Source organism: Pecten maximus, unplaced genomic scaffold, assembly GCF_902652985.1.
Source record: "Pecten maximus unplaced genomic scaffold, xPecMax1.1, whole genome shotgun sequence".
Classification (NCBI taxonomy): Eukaryota; Metazoa; Mollusca; class Bivalvia; order Pectinida; family Pectinidae; genus Pecten; species Pecten maximus.
This window is the reverse complement of record NW_022982944.1, coordinates 1,338-20,782: the sequence shown is the minus strand read 5'-3', so window position 1 is coordinate 20,782 and position 19,445 is coordinate 1,338. Positions and strand designations below refer to the sequence as shown.

Here is a 19,445-nt window from a genome sequence, read left to right as displayed (position 1 = left end):
ATAAAAACATGAAGGTCAAAGAATCACTGACTCCGATACATCATAAAGGTCAATTGAAAAGGCGTATTGTCTAAAACTTAGTCAAAGCATGAAATTAAACAAGCATGCTGGTATTTCTAAAAGCAATACATGTCCCCTAGCTACCAGCCACCACTAAAAACAGTAACAATGACCTTGACCTTGACCCGAAACCCCTGAAACTCGAACTTGATCTGTAGCTACTCATACTTTCACCAACATACCTTGAAGTATGGTTGAGAAAAGTGCAGAAAACTGAGTAGACAGACTGACTGTTTCATCAGTAGGGGACCAATAAGGCTTGATGGACAGATGCAAGTATTTTTACTAGTCAAACAGGCAATCAGATAAATTTTATTCACTTTGAGAAGAATCTCAAAAACAAAATTGTTAAGATGGAGGCAATAAAACAAATTAACATTGCATACTGACCTCAAAATGACTGTTAACCTCAGCTGACCTTTTGACCCCATGGGTGCTATGGTAGCCAGTGGGAGGGGCTGTGAGAGTGTAGTCTGTGCTAGTGTAGGGACATTGACGTCCCAATGCCACATCGCACACCAGCAGCAGGCGACAGCCATAGACAGTACTTGGAACCGAGTACTTTATGCAAGTGCTGGAAAACCAAAATGGTATAAGTTAAAATTTAAAACTAAAATTTGATAAAATTTGAAGTGACAATTGAGATAATGGTTATAGGCCATGGACAAACATTAGGCTGTATTACTAATTTGACATGAACTTAAGGTTCCACAATTCGGACTTATATGTATGAATGCTCATTAAGTATGTACATCTTTGAGTGTAATTGCAGCAAATGTTTTTAAATAGCACTAAAGCCTTTTAAGCTTGAAATGTTGAGTTACTTAATGTATTTCAAAAGATATGACAGCTATACAGATAATCGAAAACTGCTTATCTTGCGAATAAATAACATATTTGTTTTGGCAATAAGTGCATGATTTGAATACAAATGATACATGTACATACTTTATATCCAAGCTTTTAAAAAGGCAAAAATTATAAAAGAATGATATAGTTTTGGGTGACTTTTGGTCACAAAATTATTTGCAAAAATTATTGCTTGATCATTGCAAGTGTGTTAAAAGGAAGGTTTACCTGTACTAGGATTTAAGTAGGTTATAAGGAAGGTTTACCTGTACTAGGACTTCAAGTAGGTTATAAGGTAGGTTTACCTGTACTAGGACTTCATGTATGTTATAAGGTAGGTTTACCTGTACTAGGACTTCATGTATGTTATAAGGAAGGTTTACCTGTACTAGGATTTAAGTATGTTATAAGGAAGGTTTACCTGTACTAGGACTTCATGTATGTTATAAGGAAGGTTTACCTGTACTAGGACTTCATGTATGTTATAAGGAAGGTTTACCTGTACTAGGACTTCATGTATGTTATAAGGAAGGTTTACCTGTACTAGGACTTCATGTATGTTATAAGGAAGGTTTACCTGTACTAGGACATAAGTAGGTTATAAGGTAGGTTTACCTGTACTAGGACTTCATGTATGTTATAAGGAAGATTTACCTGTACTAGGACATAAGTATGTTATAAGGAAGGTTAACCTGTACTAGGACTTCATGTATGTTTTAAGGAAGGTTTACCTGTACTAGGACTTCAAGTATGTTATAAGGAAGGTTTACCTGTACTAGGACTTCAAGTATGTTATAAGGTAGGTTTACCTGTACTAGGACTTCATGTATGTTATAAGGAAGGTTTACCTGTACTAGGACTTAAAGTATGTTATAAGGTAGGTTTACCTGTACTAGGACTTCAAGTATGTTATAAGGAAGGTTTACCTGTACTAGGACTTCATGTATGTTATAAGGTAGGTTTACCTGTACTAGGACTTCATGTATGTTATAAGGTAGGTTTACTTGTACTAGGACATAAGTAGGTTATAAGGTAGGTTTACCTGTACTAGGACTTCAAGTATGTTATAAGGAAGGTTTACCTGTACTAGGACTTCATGTATGTTATAAGGAAGGTTTACCTGTACTAGGACTTCATGTATGTCATAAGGAAGGTTTACCTGTACTAGGACTTCAAGTATGTTATAAGGTAGGTTTACCTGTACTAGGACTTCATGTATGTTATAAGGTAGGTTTACCTGTACTAGGACTTCCAGTATGTTATAAGGTAGGTTTACCTGTACTAGGACTTCATGTATGTTTTAAGGAAGGTTTACCTGTACTAGGACTTCATGTATGTTATAAGGAAGGTTTACCTGTACTAGGACATAAGTAGGTTATAAGGTAGGTTTACCTGTACTAGGACATAAGTAGGTTATAAGGTAGGTTTACCTGTACTAGGACTTCATGTATGTTATAAGGAAGGTTTACCTGTACTAGGACTTCATGTATGTTATAAGGAAGGTTTACCTGTACTAGGACATAAGTAGGTTATAAGGAAGGTTTACCTGTACTAGGACATACGTAGGTTATAAGGTAGGTTTACCTGTACTAGGACTTCATGTATGTTTTAAGGAAGGTTTACCTGTACTAGGACTTCAAGTATGTTATAAGGTAGGTTTACCTGTACTAGGACTTCATGTATGTTATAAGGAAGGTTTACCTGTACTAGGACTTCAAGTATGTTATATGGGAGGTTTACCTGTACTAGGACTTCAAGTATGTTATAAGGAAGGTTTACCTGTACTAGGACTTCAAGTATGTTATAAGGGAGGTTTACCTGTACTAGGACTTAAAGTATGTTATAAGGTAGGTTTACCTGTACTAGGACTTCAAGTATGTTATAAGGAAGGTTTACCTGTACTAGGACTTCATGTATGTTATAAGGTAGGTTTACCTGTACTAGGACTTCATGTATGTCATAAGGAAGGTTTACCTGTACTAGGACTTCAAGTATGTTATAAGGTAGGTTTACCTGTACTAGGACTTCAAGTATGTTATAAGGTAGGTTTACCTGTACTAGGACTTCAAGTATGTTATAAGGTAGGTTTACCTGTACTAGGACTTCAAGTATGTTATAAGGTAGGTTTACCTGTACTAGGACTTCAAGTATGTTATAAGGAAGGTTTACCTGTACTAGGACTTCATGTATGTTATAAGGAAGGTTTACCTGTACTAGGACTTCAAGTATGTTATAAGGGAGGTTTACCTTTACTAGGACTTCAAGTATGTTATAAGGAAGGTTTACCTGTACTAGGATTTCAAGTATGTTATAAGGAAGGTTTACCTGTACTAGGACTTCATGTATGTTATAAGGTAGCTATAGGTTTACCTGTACTAGGACATAAACCCATACTTAGACTTTCAAATATGTCAAAAACAAGTTTTTTAATTAAGTAAAAACAAACACTGGCCTCCTTTATAGCTCACACTATACCCTGCCATACTAAAAGCTTAGAAAACAGAAGCAATATAATGTTTCAGCCTGATTAACTTCAATCTACCTTGCAGAATCGGAGAAATATATTCCACATCCTAACATGCCTCTGTCTGTTCTGCTGATCCCGTGGACACTTTCCACAAGGTTAGGTAGCAACAACCCCCTAAAAAGAATCGCATACCATTGAGTTATGTCTACGTAATTTAGAAGAAAATGATAAGCAGTGTTATAACTTATGTACAATTTTTTTCATGACTTCTAATATCTAAATATTTAAATTTATAGAATTTGATGAAAATATTCACTACATTTTCCTTGAATTAATCAATAAAGAATGATATACTCACCTGGACATTATCCCTAGAAAGTTATGTGTGGATGATGCATGCATCAATCTCTTAACATTTCCAACGTCTGTCTGGAATTCTAATTCCTCTAGTGTACGACCGACACTGTAGATGTTCCTCACCTTAACACTGTTAACACACAGAAACTTTTGTTATTGTTGTAATGGGGGTGGGGTCAGGATGCAAGAGGGGGGCAGGGGGAGGGGGGAAGGAAATTTGAGGGGGGCAGGGGGAGGGGGGAAGGAAGTTTGAATTGTTTCTCTATATTTATTATAGTTCAACAGTTTCTTCCTCTATACTTTCCCTATTGGCTGCCAGATAATAGATAACACTTACTAGTATTATGCCTCCTAAATTGTACAGATAATTGAAATAAAACAAGGGTAGCCAAATTTGACATTTTGTGACAGTTAAATGCACCTTCTGGGACAAACATAACCAAATTTGATTTGTCACATCACTCTAGTGTTCATCGAATTGCAATTATGTTTTACTTAATTCAGCCCTCAACCGTATTGTATGCGGCTGATTTGGACCATTTAATTTTTCCTCTTTTCTCCCAGAAAGGACAATATTTACATTTCTTGATTTTGTCATTTTGCTCCAAATAAATGACATTTAAACTTAATAGATGCCCTTTTGCAACATAAGATACCTTCTAGAGTGAAAGAACAAAACAACAAAAATTGCTCCACCTCCAAAACCAGGCAGTCCTTAAATGACACGGGTTGTTAATAGGACATTAAACAAAATAAACCAAATCGAACCAACAAACCAGCTATTTTGTACAGCTAGGGAAACAATCAATATCTAATGTTCAAGAACATCACTTATCTTTGATTTTCCCCACAAAACTAAATTATTCTGATAGTTATAAATCTTGTGCTCTATATTGACCTCAGAATGATTCTAGGAATAATTGAGGATAACAAATTATCATACCTCTCTGATGTACTTGTCACCATGTCGGATACATGTTTAAACTCTGCTGATGATTGGTCGAGACAGGTCAGATGACAACGAAGAGCTCTATATTTAGCATAGGTAGTCGCCTCATTGGACCAGTCTGTAGCCTCACTAACACCTAGGATGTCATTTACAAGCTGGAAACAAAAACACAATCCAATTTTTTGGAAAGATTGAAAAAGGTGCTGTCACTGATTTAACAATAAAGCCGCCCATGGGCCTTAACGGTCACCTGAGATTTGAATTATTTCAGTTAATTTAATTGACCCTTTTTGGCCCAACCCATCAGTTAAAGGGGTCAGTCAGGGCCAACATGTGCATACCAACAAACAGTCATCCCATGCTGATAATGTTAACCAAGTTAGAATGAATTCCAATGGAAATCCAACAAATAATTGTCAAAAATGTGATTTCCCTATATAAACTATAGTAAAATTTACCCCCTCCCCAGAGGCAAACGTGAGATCCCAGAGTCATGAAATTCACATTTTGGTAAAGCACCTTAAGACCCTCCCATCTACCAAGAATGTTTGATGCCACCACATCTGAGAGTAGAGAAGATTTTTAAAGTTTTAGTCAATTTGACCCTTTTTGGCCCCACCCCTCAGGCCATTGGGGTCAGTCAGGGCCAACATGTGCATACCAACAAACAGTCATCCCATGCTGATAATGTTAACCAAGTTAAAATGAATTCTAATAGAAATCCAACAAATAATTGTCAAAAATGTGATTTCCCTATATAAACTATAGTAAAGTTTACCCCTTCCCAGGGGCAAACATGAGACCCCAGGGTCATGAAATTCACAATTTTGGTAAAGCACCTTAAGACCCTTCCATCTATGAAGAATGTTTGATTCCACCATATCTTGGAGTAGAGAATAAGATTTTTGAAGTTTTAGTCAATTTTACATTTTTTGGCCCAATCCCTCAGGCCCCTGGGGGGTGGGGACCATATAATTCACAATTTTGGTTGACCTTCAGCCATAGAAGTTTTCTGTCAAATTTCATTGAATTTGGTGTAGCGGTTTTGGAGAAAAAGTTGAAAATGTAAATTGTTTACGGACTCACGACGCATGACGGACGACGCACGATGCCGGACAAAAGGCAATTAGAATAGGTCACTGGAGACATATTGTCTCAGGTGACCTAAAAATTAGTCCAGAAAAACAACTTGTCATAAAATGTTCATTTGCAGCACCAATAATTCTGGACTAAAAACTGGCATGGGTTTATTTGTTTGTCTTTGACTAATAAGTTTATAAGCATGCCTCTCTGCCCACTGGAATCAAATTCTTTGTTTTATAAAGAAATGTGAGAAGTGAGCTGCTACTGGGAATAAAATCTGTGATCCCCATCATCATCTTGGTCAGCCACTTTACTGATTGAGCTGAAGGGAAATTCTCTGCTGCAAAGTTAGATTGGACCTGTACACTGATGTACAATTATCACCTGGAGTGGTCAATGTCACCAAATGTGACATGTTGGGGTTTGTAAATATCACTGACCTGACACTGGTCCTGTTTGGTGGAGATATCTTTCAGTGACATGGTATCCTTTCTGAAGCTGCGTTTATAAGGCATGGCAGAGTAGAACTCCTTCAGTAAACTTTTTATTGTGGTGGCGTCTGCTCCTTTCATCACTGCTGCCTTCAGTTGTAGAAGTATTGCCTCTGCCTCCTCAATCTGTCAAGTCAAAAGTATCAAACACAGTCAAGTACATTATATTTATGTAGGTTTACTATATAATGTAACTATTTTTTTTTTTGAAAATTCATTCACTTTTTCTTTTGCAAACTAAAGTCTCTTCATATGTTTAGCTAATATATATACCATATTTGATCTAAAAAGCACACCTGCCCCAAAAAGCATGCCCCACTTTTTTCAGGAAAAAAGGATGGGTGTGTTACGCCATTTGATTTGACCTTTTTTGGCCCCACTCCTCAGCCATTGGGGGTCTGAATTGATTCCAATAAAAACTTTGAAAATCATATTCAAACATCATATTTCCCTATATCAACTTTTTGTAGAGTATACCCCCTCTTCAGGGGCAAACGTGAGAACCAAGGGTCATGGAATTCAAAATTTCGGTAAAAAACACCTAAGACCATTCCATCTATGAAAATTAATTATTTGATTCAGCCTTATTTGGGTCTTCAGAAAAAGATTTTTAAAATTTCATTCTATTTGAATTTGTCTCAGGTGATCTAAAAATTGGAGGTTAGATGAGTTTTCATTAGAAACAGCTATGAAATCAAGTTTTACTCTGTGGTATCTTATCAACCACAAAAGCTATAACATAGCTGATGTATGAATTCTCACCTTTTCCTGTTTGATGTGCTGAAGTTTCATGTCTAGTTGCGTCTCAGCTTCATGACTGGCCTCTGCCCAGACCAGTTCCACCAACCGACCAACATCTGGACCGATCTCTGTTGTCAGGGTACACAACTCTCCCAACAACTGCCACAGATAGGACAACATATGTACCTTTAGTTAGTTAATGTGTACATGGATGAATTGTCCATGCAATCCTTGAAACACTGGAATAACTGGTTTTGCTAAAATTTAACATATACATGTACATATATGGAGGTGAAGGGGGGTTTAGCAAAAATCAACTTTCTTTAATTTCCTGTACACTTGTTCTTCACTATATAGGAATTTTAAAATGCAAAACCCCAGCTTCTCATTGACTAAATTACAGTGATAAATTCTCTGGGCTACATATACATTTATATCATATCAGTCTTGAAAGTCTTTTCCATATCATACATAGACTGACATCAGATAACTGTCACTATTTCATAAACTAATATGCCTTGTTCTACATGTCAGATACTTAGGAACATGATAAGCTAATGCAGCATTTCTAATCGAGCTTAACTGAGTTTGAGTTGACTACACATTATAGCAAACATGATGTAGATAATGTCAGATGTATGATAAGATTCCATAGGGTTACAAATAAGGGACTCTTCCATTTGACATTAAAATCCACAACTTATATGAAAATATAATATTATATGGTATCAAAAAATAAGTCATTAGTATATAAAGAAAACTCCACAGCTCCATGTCTGAGAGAAGACTTTCTATGAAGACAAACTACCTACCATTCGGAGTTTGGTAGAACCCATGGCATTGTCAGTTAGCACAGGGTTATCCCATATGGACATGTTATAGGGATGTGAGGTGTATCGGCGGTACAACTGTTCATATCCACTGAGAGCTTCATCAGAAGTGTGCACATACCAGGCTACAGGAGCGTCCTTGTTGTCACTTGTCTGTTAAAATCACATCAACAGATTTCTGTATGTTAACAATCTGCTATGTTTATTACTTTTGAGAGAGCTACATTCATGCAGTAATATTGAAAAAAAATGTAACTGTTTTAAGTTTGTAAAATTGAAGAAACAATAGAATTCATGCATTTACATGAACACCAATATCTCAACTTATGATAATTTCCATTAATTACCTTAGGTAAACATACTTTTGACAACATATAAGAATTAAAAAGTTTGATAAGACAGCATAATAAGTGAGTTCTGATAAACAATTCTCAGAAATACAAGGTTATCTAAAAAACTGATAAAAAATATTTTGTATATTTATTTTCTTATTCTGACTGCTAATTATACCTGGTACCTTCTGAAGTTGAGTTACATTGGACAATTTCAAATGAAATATTTTATTTAACTAAGGGAGGGAGATGATCAGGAAGGGAAGAAATTTTTCTAGAGCAAATTACTGTATCTCCCCCTAGATTTTGTTTATTTGAGTTGCGCGCAAAGTGTGTTGCTCAGTTGAAAATGACACTCACTCACTTTTCTCCCCCATCAGATTTATAAAAATAGTTTGAAAGTATGTTTTGTGCATTTAAGAACTTTACATAAAAAGATTGTGAAGGATTATCTAATGACTTGTGTATAACTTCCTTATTAGTGCAGTACTGGTAAAAAGTAATTATACTCCCTTTGAAATTAGGACAGTCTAAATATATTATTTTTTGTCTTCAGCAGTCTCATGGCCCACACTCACCCAATAAAACAAAAAGAAAACCGGAAAATGTAGCAATTTGTAAACATATAGTGGTACCTCTATATACTACATTTCTGTACCTCTTGTATGCATCTGTTTTTCTTGTTCACTGATGTTTTTCAAAGATAAATTACCCTCTCTCAATGACCACCCCTCTCAGTGCTTATATCAAAACCAAAAAATATAATAATGATTAAAAATAAGTAATCTCTGAAGACATGCATGTAACAGATTTCTGATTTTCCAGTAAACTGAAGAGATATACAATATGAAGTTAAAGTTTATTTTGTTTAATGTACTATTAACAGCCAGGGTCATGTAAGGGTGTGCCATGTTTATGGGGTGGAGGAAAGCCGGAGTACCCTGGGAAAAACCACCGGCCTATGGCCAGTACCAGGCAACATGGGTTTCAAATTCCTGACCCAGAGATGGAAGGCTGGTGATATATAGCCACTTTAGCCCCATGAAATTTAGTCTAAAGAATAAAGAAATGATGTGTTTGACAGTATTATCTATCTGTCTGTACCTTTTTCTGTGCCAATGACCCGGCCTGGGAGTACAGTCTGAAAGGAAGGTCAACATCAGATTGGCTGGCATGTATCTCCAGGATCTGGACAGACTCTTTTGACTGAAAAATAGCACATATAAAATACTTTAATTAGATTATGAACCTTAGGAACATTGTCTTCAGGCTATGTAACATGTGATATATTTTTAATAACCTATATAATGTGAATTGCGTGAAGCACTTTCGTAAGGCTAATTAAGATATGAAACACATTTATTATGGGCAATGGGAAACTTTTTATATTATGCTGCATAGAACAGAAGGTTCCATGCACTCATTTCTTGTTAGAACTATTTAAGATATTGTCCTCATAATCCAACATTTACTTTCAAAACATTTATTTCTCTTGAACAGTCCTTTAGCACCAAATGTAGCATTACCTGGTACCCCAAATATCATCATCTGAATTGGCATGTAAAATAAATCCTTACACTTTTTACTTTTAAACATGAAATATAAATCTAAATATGTCCTTCTCCAAACAGGAACCACCAAGTATGCTGTCAGCAGAGAAATTTGATCTTGAGATACCATATTGAAATGATGACAACTTTCTTTAATTTCTCCTATGTACAGGTCACATGAGAAATCTCGTAATTTTTTCTATATTAAGTGGCTATGATTACCCACTTATATTCAGTAGGCTTTACATGTTTATTAAGATATTACCAGTAGTTACCAATCTAGGATACAAGTGGATTTATGAGGATACAACTGGCGATTTATGACGATACAACTGGGGATTTCTGAGGATACAACTGGGGATTTCTAAGGATACAACCGGGGATTTATGACGATACAACTGGCGATTTATGAGGATACAACTGGCGATTTATGAGGATACAACTGGGGATCTCTGAGGATACAACTGGGGATTTATGAGGATACAACTGGCAATTTATGACGATACAACCGGGGATTTATGACGATACAACTGGGGATTTCTAAGGATACAACTGGAGATTTCTAAGGAAAACAACTGGCGATTTATGACGATACAACTGGCGATTTATGACGATACAACTGGGGATTTCTGAGGATACAACTGGCGATTTATGACGATACAACTGGGGATTTATGACGATACAACTGGGGATTTATAAGGATACAACTGGGGATTTCTGAAGATACAATTGGGGATTTCTGAGGATACATGTGGGAATTTCTGAGGATACATGTGGGAATTTCTGAGGATACAATTAGGGATTTATGAGGATACAAGTGGGAGTTTCTGAAGGTACAAGTGGAGATTTCTGACTTTCCTGTAAACTGGACCTTGAACCTAAGGGGATTATATCTGATGGTAATGCACTTACAGACAAAATTGTTCATGTCATTCAGTCATCAAAGTATACTATCTAATGATAATTCCTACATACTGTCAGCGTTGACCTACTTTTAACACAGCCCATTTGGCTACAGCATATTCTTCCTCATTAAACTCGGGGCTATCTGGGTCTCCGAGAGGCCAGCACTCTGCAATGTTCAAGTTTAGATGGATTTTCCGCCTCTTCTTCCTTACCAATCCCTGCTGCTTGTCTGTAAGAAAGAGAAGATAATGATCAGTAACAGCGAGGCCTATAGTCTCAAACAAAGGTCACATAGCTATAACGAGGTCAGAGTTCAAACAAAGGCTTGATGCATACACCAAGACAAGAGTCCAAATAACAGTTAAACAGTTACAGTGAAGCCTATAATCTCATTAACAAAGGTCAGGTAGTTGTAACAAAGTCAAAGTTTTGATAAAGTTTGATAGATGCAGAGGGGTCAGAGTTCAAACAAAGGTCAGATAGCTGTGGAAGGTCAGAGTTTAAATACTGTATGTTTCACAGGGAGGTCAAAGTTCACAAAAGGTCAGAAAGTTATAAGCTTGATAGAAGTAGAGGGCTCAGACTTCAAACAAAGGTCAGTTGTTTATAACAAGGTCAGAGATTTAACAAGGTTTGATAGTAAAGGTGGTCAAAGTTCAAACAAAGGTCAGATAGCTATAGCGAGGTAAGAGTTCAAACAAAGGTTCTGTAGTTATACCGATATAAATAGTTCAACTCAATGTCAAATAATGAGGTTAAACAAATATGAAAAAGATGTTGTTTCAATAAAGCTGTACTAGAACATGGACGAAAGTAGAACAAATTTCATATGATACATAAACTTAGTTATCACAATAATCATCTGGAATCCAACTACAAACTGTAGCTTATATACAGTGGACTATTTTGTTTGCTTCATTAGTTTGTTATTGCACCAAATGAAGTTGCAAGTATTTCTGTATGTTGATTGGAACTTGCTACTATGGAAGCAATTGATAAAGCCTTACTACACAGAAATACATCAAAGAAAGAAAGCACAAGTCAATATGAGGTTGATAGGATGATTGAGGACCCATAAGATCACTGTAAACACATCAATAAATATAAAACAGTGATTTACCAGTGCTCAATATTTTTCCTTTCTGAAAGTTCTTGCCATCCATAGCCTCTCCAGCCAGGTATGGAGTCATGGAGAGCCTCTGGCTTTGCCGCAGACTGTCATCAATAAATTCTGCCCTCAACACAGGCACTCCAAAGCGTCTTGCCTGTCGAACCTTGTATGTAGTCTTCTCCAACATATCGTTAAACAAAACCAAACAGGATACCTGAAGGAAAAACACAATGGAGTTGTAACAAAGGAAAATAATAATAAATGAAGAATAAGAAACATTATTTGTGTCATAATTATTTGATATTAAACAAAAGTAATTATATTTGATGCATGATTTGATTTATAATTATTTGATATTACTCAAAAGTAAAATTTAAGTTTATATAAAACACAAATTGGAAAAAATGCAATGAAATATGACTAGAAATTAATGAACGATGGATTACCACAAGCCTTACACTACTAGTGTAAATTAACATTTCACTATTAAATATACATGTGTACTAAGGTGGAGCTTCTAGGTCTTTCCAACACCTACCTACTAACACATACAAAAATAGAACTAGCAATCATTGGCGCCAAAAGTGAAATGCAAGCTATATTTATGCTGTGGACATGTAGTACAGCTAGTTGTTATTTTTTCCCCTACATGACTCTGCCTATTGTCACAGGTAGGTTTTGCCAAATGTATAGTCTGAGTGTTCTGTCACTGTTGTGGAATCAATAATCAATGTATGGTTATTTCTAGTTGTATTTACATAGAAAACATCCTAAGGAGAAGTCTATGTCTTGTTTACCAAAGATATAGAAGATATCTAACAGTGCCTTCAGTAATACCAAATATATTTCACTCGTGTGGCTAATATTTTGATATTTTTCACTCGTGCGCGCAGCACGAGTGAAAAATATCAAAATATTAGCCACACGAGTGAAATATATTTGGTATTACTGAAGACACTGTTAGATATTCTGTTTTAATATTACATTTTTTATCAACGAAAAACCTACCCTGTATGCTAACTAGGCCTACACCGATAATTTGTAAACAAAAAAAGTAGTTCCCCCTGTCCAGGTGCTGAAATATATGTCGGGCTTTCTGATTGGTCAATTATTTTGGTATTTTCTAATCATTAATTTGATTGGTCAAATCAGCAAAAGTGATATTTTTCACTAGTGAAAAATATCACTTTTATAGAATGAATAATTTTTGATATTTCATTGGTAAAAATGTAATAAATAAAAATACTTATGATTTTTACTACTAATTTGCATTTATGTAAATATGGCACCATCCCCTGGATACCCATCTTATTGCTTCTTTTTCAATACCAGTTAAGCATGTCACTATCCAACAAATTTTGATTCAGTCTGCGAAAAATCTGAAAGTCACATGAAATAAGTTACAATATAGTGGCATGGTATTTTCTAGAGTGGGTTTTTCATGAAAACCAAAATCCCTTATCTGTGCTCCAATAAACACTAAAACTGAAAAGGAAACTTTCAGAATATTATATGACAAATGTCATTTTGTGAGATGTCTTAATATTTAACTTCATGCAAGTCAGAATGAATCCTACAATGCATATAATTAAGATACACACTGCAAAATTACATATGCATGCGAAAATGCTAGATACAATGTAATTGTGTGTCCCCTCTTTGAAAGGGATTCCCATCCTGTTGTTGACAGAGTACACATCCAGCTATTGCAGAAGTACAGCACATACTCTACCTTCTTTGTTATGATATAAGACACAGTTCCGCCATTTTCTGTAATCTTCTTTCGCCACCTGGCTTTTTCCTTGAATGGCATCATGGAGTTGAACTCCAGCACAACAGTCAGACGTCGGAAGATGAAGGAATTCATGGTTTTCTTTTCTAAAGGATTTTCTAGATGATGAAAATGGAAAAGAAAGCATTTAAAATTAATTATTCCATCTAGAAGTCATCTGAACAGTTTTGTGAAAACCAGAAACAGGTTCTACAACATATTAGACAGGTTGCGAAAATCACCAACTTGCATATAATATGCAAACTTGTGTATAATACGCCAGTTGGAGTATGGATTTATTACTAGAAATTGTCAAAATCGTTAATTTTGCAATATACTATTTAAAGGTACATTAATTTACAACAAGGTAAATAATATGTTATGTTACTTAAATTTACAACAAGGTAAATAATATGTTAATTTAAGTTGTTTTAAGTGATTTTGGCTATTTCTAGTGACAAAACTAAACCTCAATTGTGGTATAATAGGCAAGTTTGCGTATTCTACAAAAGTTGGTGGTGTTGTCTATGTCTATATGGTACTCGCTAACTTCAACAATTTGAAGGAGAACTGCCAGAGGGGAGTGAAAATGGAGAAAGTTTTTTGTTTGTTTTTTTCGGCATAGCCGTATAATTTTCTTTTGGCCCCGGATATGACGCGACAGGTGGCGTTACTGGTCAAGATGAAGCGGTCAATGTAGCGGTAAATGCAAAATGCAGATATGCAGTTAAAGACAAAACAAAATCAAGATTGAATGCAAGCTGAATAAGTGGATGTATCCATTCAAATGACACATTAATAAAATCATCATAAATTCTTGATTCAAATGCAGTCTTATTATCACCAAAAATGATTCAAACTGATATAATTTTGTTATCCGTGCTGAAACGCATTTATTAATTAGTTCGTTAATTTATTTCACCAGCAGTTTTACATTATAACCACCACCAGCATTAAAACTATGCCGTTTCTCTTTTTTAAAGATATTTCTTGTTTTAAAATCATTTTTAAGATAAAAGCTTGATAAAATATTTGACTCTACATGGTGATGGCATAATGGCAGTAGATGGCTCATTTAAATGAGTCTGGTGGGACAGGAGAGGTTTTCCCAAACCTGTTCGTGATATATATACATGTACAATGTACATGTACTGTAGAACTGAAACCGAAAGTTGTTCAAATTATATAATATATTATATCGTATATATTTATTATAGGCAAACTCATTTATTAGTTTACGTGTTAATAAAAACAACCCTAAATATGCATTTCTAAACCGACGTTTGACATACGTTCACAATGCTACGGGCGTACAATGTAATTAAGATCTATCATATACCTTGAACTTCCGTGGGTGGGTCTTTTTGTTTTGGAAGATAGTTATTCTTCCATTTCGGCCAAGTAACCTGCAGGACATCGCGTTTGTCAACGTCTATCATCTTTTCAGGTGGTCGAGGTACCCTCACACTATTCGATAAAATATCAGCATGGTGTTGTCAGTACCGGACATGAAGCAATCTAGCTTACTAAGCTAAATTCACGTATACATAGAAATGACACAAGCAAAAGCATGCAGACAGCACCGGATATAATAACAAAACATACTGCCACCTAGCGATGGAAAAAGTCTCGGGATTGTCTCCCCTAGACCATGGATTGTCTGAAAATTGTATTCAATAGAGCCTATCCTCATTAACAACGTTTAGTATGTAATAAAATCAGAGACCCACGTACATATGTATATTAGTATATAGATCTCTGATAAAATGAGGAATTAAAAAAAAATGCAACTCAATCTTTTAGCAATTCACATTAAACATTTCTAGCAAAAAGCATTTCGAATTTAAAATGGAAAATTTACTATTTATTTTACAAGTTGGGCCCGGATGGAAGCGCGCGGGGGTTTTACAGTGGGAAGAAACCAGAATACCCGGGGAAACCCAAGTGGTCGGGCAGGTGACCCCATACCTTTTCACGTCCGATCGGGGAATTGAACCCCGGCCGCCTTGGTGAAAGGCAAGTGTGTTAATTACCACTGTGCCACCCGACCACCCAGGTATTTCACATTTATCAGTAAACATTTGGCATACTGAAGCATTTCACATTTAGCTGTAAACAATTAGCATCAAGCATTTCGCATTTAGCAGTTAACATTTAGCTTAAAGCATTTCGCATATAGCATTTCGTACTGGATTTCCATTATAGGAATACGACAAATGTAGTTACGTTAACGTTGGAGGTAGTATTTCGACCTTATACTGAACCAGCCGGCTGTACTTTTGCACTTGATGTATTAAATAAACATCACGAGATACACGTTATAGCCCGAGATTCCTCTGATCATCTAGAGCCAAAGGAACTCGGGCTAGATACACGTGTGCCCAGTTATAACATTACGTAGATCTGTTCAGTATGTATATGTAGAGTATGGCCTTAACCTATACTACTAACCGTACATATATGGCACGGGAAGGATGTCATAATTAAATAATTTTGCCTAGGCAAAAATCGAATAGTGCTTAGGCAAAAATATTTCTGCCTAGGCAATATTCGATTTTTGCCTAGGCAAAATTGATTTTGTTTCGATTATTGCCTAGGCAAAAATCGAATTTTGCCTAGGCAGAAATCAAATTTTGCCTAAGCAGAAATCGAATTTTGCCTAAGAAGAAATCGAATTTTGCCTAGGCAAATTTATTTTTGCATAATTTTGCCGAAGCAAAAATATTTAATTATGACATCCTTCCCGCGCCATATACATGAAAATAAGATAACATGCACTCGGGCGAATCATTCTTCAAACATTTTATCGAACACCCGTTTCAATATCATACTTTAACTAAATGAAATTATTAAACATACATTTGTCTATAGATAGGAATGCTTAATTTAGTAAATCCCCCTTTAATTATGAATTTTTAGTGAAAAAACAAAAACAACCTTAAAATGAAAATGAAAATAACCTTTATTTTTCGTCGTTTACATGGTTAACAAGCAATATAAGCACTGTATAGCTTTTATTACGGCCCCACTGAGGGAACAAATATAGTTTTGAATGTTGGAGGAAAACCCAAGGGGGGGGGGAACCAACGTGCCATCGGTGGGGAAACAACGAACCGGCAGCAAACATCATCCCCTGCCTCGACTCGAATCCATGTTCTAGGGGAGAGTGGTTATAAGGAATTGATAGAACACGAGGAAACTGGTGGCCTTTTTTTTTTTTTTTTTTTCCATACCATGGTTAGAAATGAACATATTCCTATATAAATAACAGCTAAGGCTTACAATCAAGACAAATGGTCGCGTCATAGATAGAATGGTTGCCTATTATGACGTCACCATTGGAGCTACCTGACGACGCATAGGTTGCCGACACACGAAAGTTTGGCGTATTGTGTCACCTCGGTATAATGATGTCGTCGGACAGTGATTCCGATAACGAGGAATTCCAGATAAAGCGTTACATGAACACAGATTTCGGACAGAGCATAAAACAGGCAAAAACTCTCCAAAATCACTACAGCGGGATCAAACCGCAGCCTGGATTTTATGAACTTTGCGACCGGAAGCACTGGTCATTGGGAACGAAATCGTACTGCGGCAAACATTGGGATGTTGAAGGAGTGACCCCTCTGGCTCGGTCAACTCGACGCTTGACCCTTCATAATGTCAACACAGAGGTCGACAAAGAGAAAGCCAGGAAAATTCAAAAAGAGGATTCCGAGAAAAGAGAAGCAAGTCAAACTCTGTGTCCCATGAACAAAGAATTTAACGATACCGTACACTTCAGCGAGAAAAAGATGAGAGCAGAAGCAGCGTCTATGAGAAACCACCAGGCAAAGATCAAGGATGACATGCAACTTCAGTTACTGAATTTTACACATGCTGGTTTAGTCGCTTTGGAAACGGAAGAAGAGCGTTTTAATCAGATCAAGTTGCTACGAGCAATGCTGAATAACGTTAACAAGTCTGCAAGTATTGAAGATTTAGTTGATGCAATGTCTGAAACGAACGAGAAGAGGAATCACATCAACAGAGACCTAGAGGAAGCGTTCGGAAGGTTGGTCGAGGAAGAAAAGGACTTGGATGATGATTACAGGGAAGCCATGATGGAAATGCTTGACGAATCTCTTATAAGGGTTATCTTGAATATGGATAGGGATGTAACGAAGAAGATGTTTGAGGATGAAAAGAAGGAACGAGTGATGGAACAGAATAATTTGCTCAAAGACAAGAAGAGAGCCAAAGCAATGAAAAACTTTGAGGAGGTCCTGGATGATATGAGACGAATATATCAGCAAGTCTTAGATGAGGAAGAAAGAATCGAAGAAAGCTACAAAGATAAAGTAAGGGAGGTAAAAACTAGGATGCAGGAAGAACTAGTTAGAAAATTCGCCGCAAAATGGGCCGAGAAGGCGTGCGCTGATGAAAAAACGCGCCGTATTCAAGAATTCGAAAACCCTGGTACCAAGAAAAATGTGGCCTGGGAGTCAATGAAGAATCTGATGAGTAGGGTACAACGACAGATGATTTTGTCCAAGTTTGACGGGAAATGGATTGATTTCAAAGAAGAGGCCAAAAAGGAGAAAGCAAAACGGCACGAAACGCTAGTTCCGGAAACTGAACAGGACAAGAAGATCAGGCAAATTAGAACACGATCACGGCGGCCATCTTGTGTTGTGAGAGGCGATGATGATTAGTCTGAATCTGTTCTAAAATATGAAGAATTTTTTTTCTATGCTGACAGATATTATAATTTTTTCAATGCTGATAAGAATCTTTTTGTTTGTGGTTATGTACCTCTTTTTTTTTTGATAATGCCGATAAGTATGCCATTTTTCTATTCTGATAAGCATTTCATTGTTTCCATACGGACAAGCATTCACCTATTTCATTCCACGGTGAATATTTCCATTTTCTATTACTTTCCTTTGACGTCTTGTTAAATGTTCCGTTTTGTTTTCGCGGATAAATGTTAATTTCCATTTTTATTTCTTTTCAGATATTAAGTAGCTTTTTCAAATGGATATCAGTTTATTCTATCTGTGAATTAGACTTCTCTCTTTAATATTTCTAAAGACCGTGATATTAATATTAAACCAATGCCAAATCTAATATTTATCATTCATTTTTGCCTGCGTCCAAGCTGTTAACGTTCTTACTAAATGTTTACGCACTCATTAACACGTATTGTGCTTAGAATAATGTTCAAAGTATATGAGGAACGTTAACTCAACAATTTGAAAATTATCTCTTTATGGTAAAATATTTAGCGGGACTAAGAAATCTTAAGCTATGTCGAGACCCTGAATACTTGAATTTAACCTTTTGGCTGCAACGCTGATAGCCAAAGGTGTTAAGACAAGTGAACCTCCCTCAGACTGTCTCGTCGTTAATTGAGTTCAAACAAAGATGGGATATTCGCGCTCATGAATTCTGATATTGAGGATTTTTTTTTCTAATTTATTTTCATTTCAAAATATTTTATTCAATCAAATATTTGAATTAAATTACATACAATATTTCATAATAGAGATAGAATCTAGATATAAGAAATGGATTGGACAACAGGCTAAGCCTATACAGGTCCTTTCCATTCTTCCGTTATCATAAATATTATAAATGATTTTAATGCTATAGTTGTATTTCTAATTTAGTTACTCGTCACTATTATAACGATGTACTTAGTCCCTCTTTTCTCTTTGCAAAACTTAAAACATATTTCTATGTCACATGTAAAAATCACATACACAAGATGTTTTCATTCCATGTTATTTATTGTCCATCACGTGTTTTCTGGCATTTGTCCTAAGTAAGGTTAAGATGGGAGTTCACCGTTACATTTTCTTGTTGTGAATTGATTTCAACAACAATTATATATATTTTGATCCGGAATAGATTACTGGAGAAACTTGAAAACTTGATCCACCTGTTGATTGTCAGCTGTCTGA

General features: G+C 35.9%; 2 protein-coding genes across 2 annotated transcripts; one reads left to right on the top strand and one right to left on the bottom strand.

Annotated features, from left to right (window-relative positions):
* Window positions 1-450: 450 nt before the first annotated feature.
* On the bottom strand, window positions 451-15,067 carry LOC117321173 (protein mono-ADP-ribosyltransferase PARP4-like; the record flags this gene model as incomplete). Its single annotated transcript, XM_033875638.1, has 12 exons — window positions 14,837-15,067; window positions 13,459-13,616; window positions 11,736-11,940; window positions 10,702-10,844; window positions 9,264-9,365; window positions 7,810-7,980; window positions 7,019-7,156; window positions 6,206-6,382; window positions 4,677-4,837; window positions 3,735-3,863; window positions 3,452-3,550; window positions 451-634 (listed from the first exon to the last, which is right to left on the bottom strand). Coding segments are annotated over exons 1-12 (1,767 nt in total), but the record flags the coding sequence as incomplete, so codon positions are not given.
* Window positions 15,068-16,822: 1,755 nt separating this feature from the next.
* LOC117321174 lies at window positions 16,823-18,603 on the top strand. The gene has a single exon (XM_033875639.1). The coding sequence runs from the start codon at window positions 16,905-16,907 to the stop codon at window positions 18,192-18,194; it is 1,290 nt and encodes a 429-aa protein (XP_033731530.1). The 5' UTR covers window positions 16,823-16,904; the 3' UTR covers window positions 18,195-18,603.
* The last annotated feature ends 842 nt before the right edge of the window (window positions 18,604-19,445 follow it).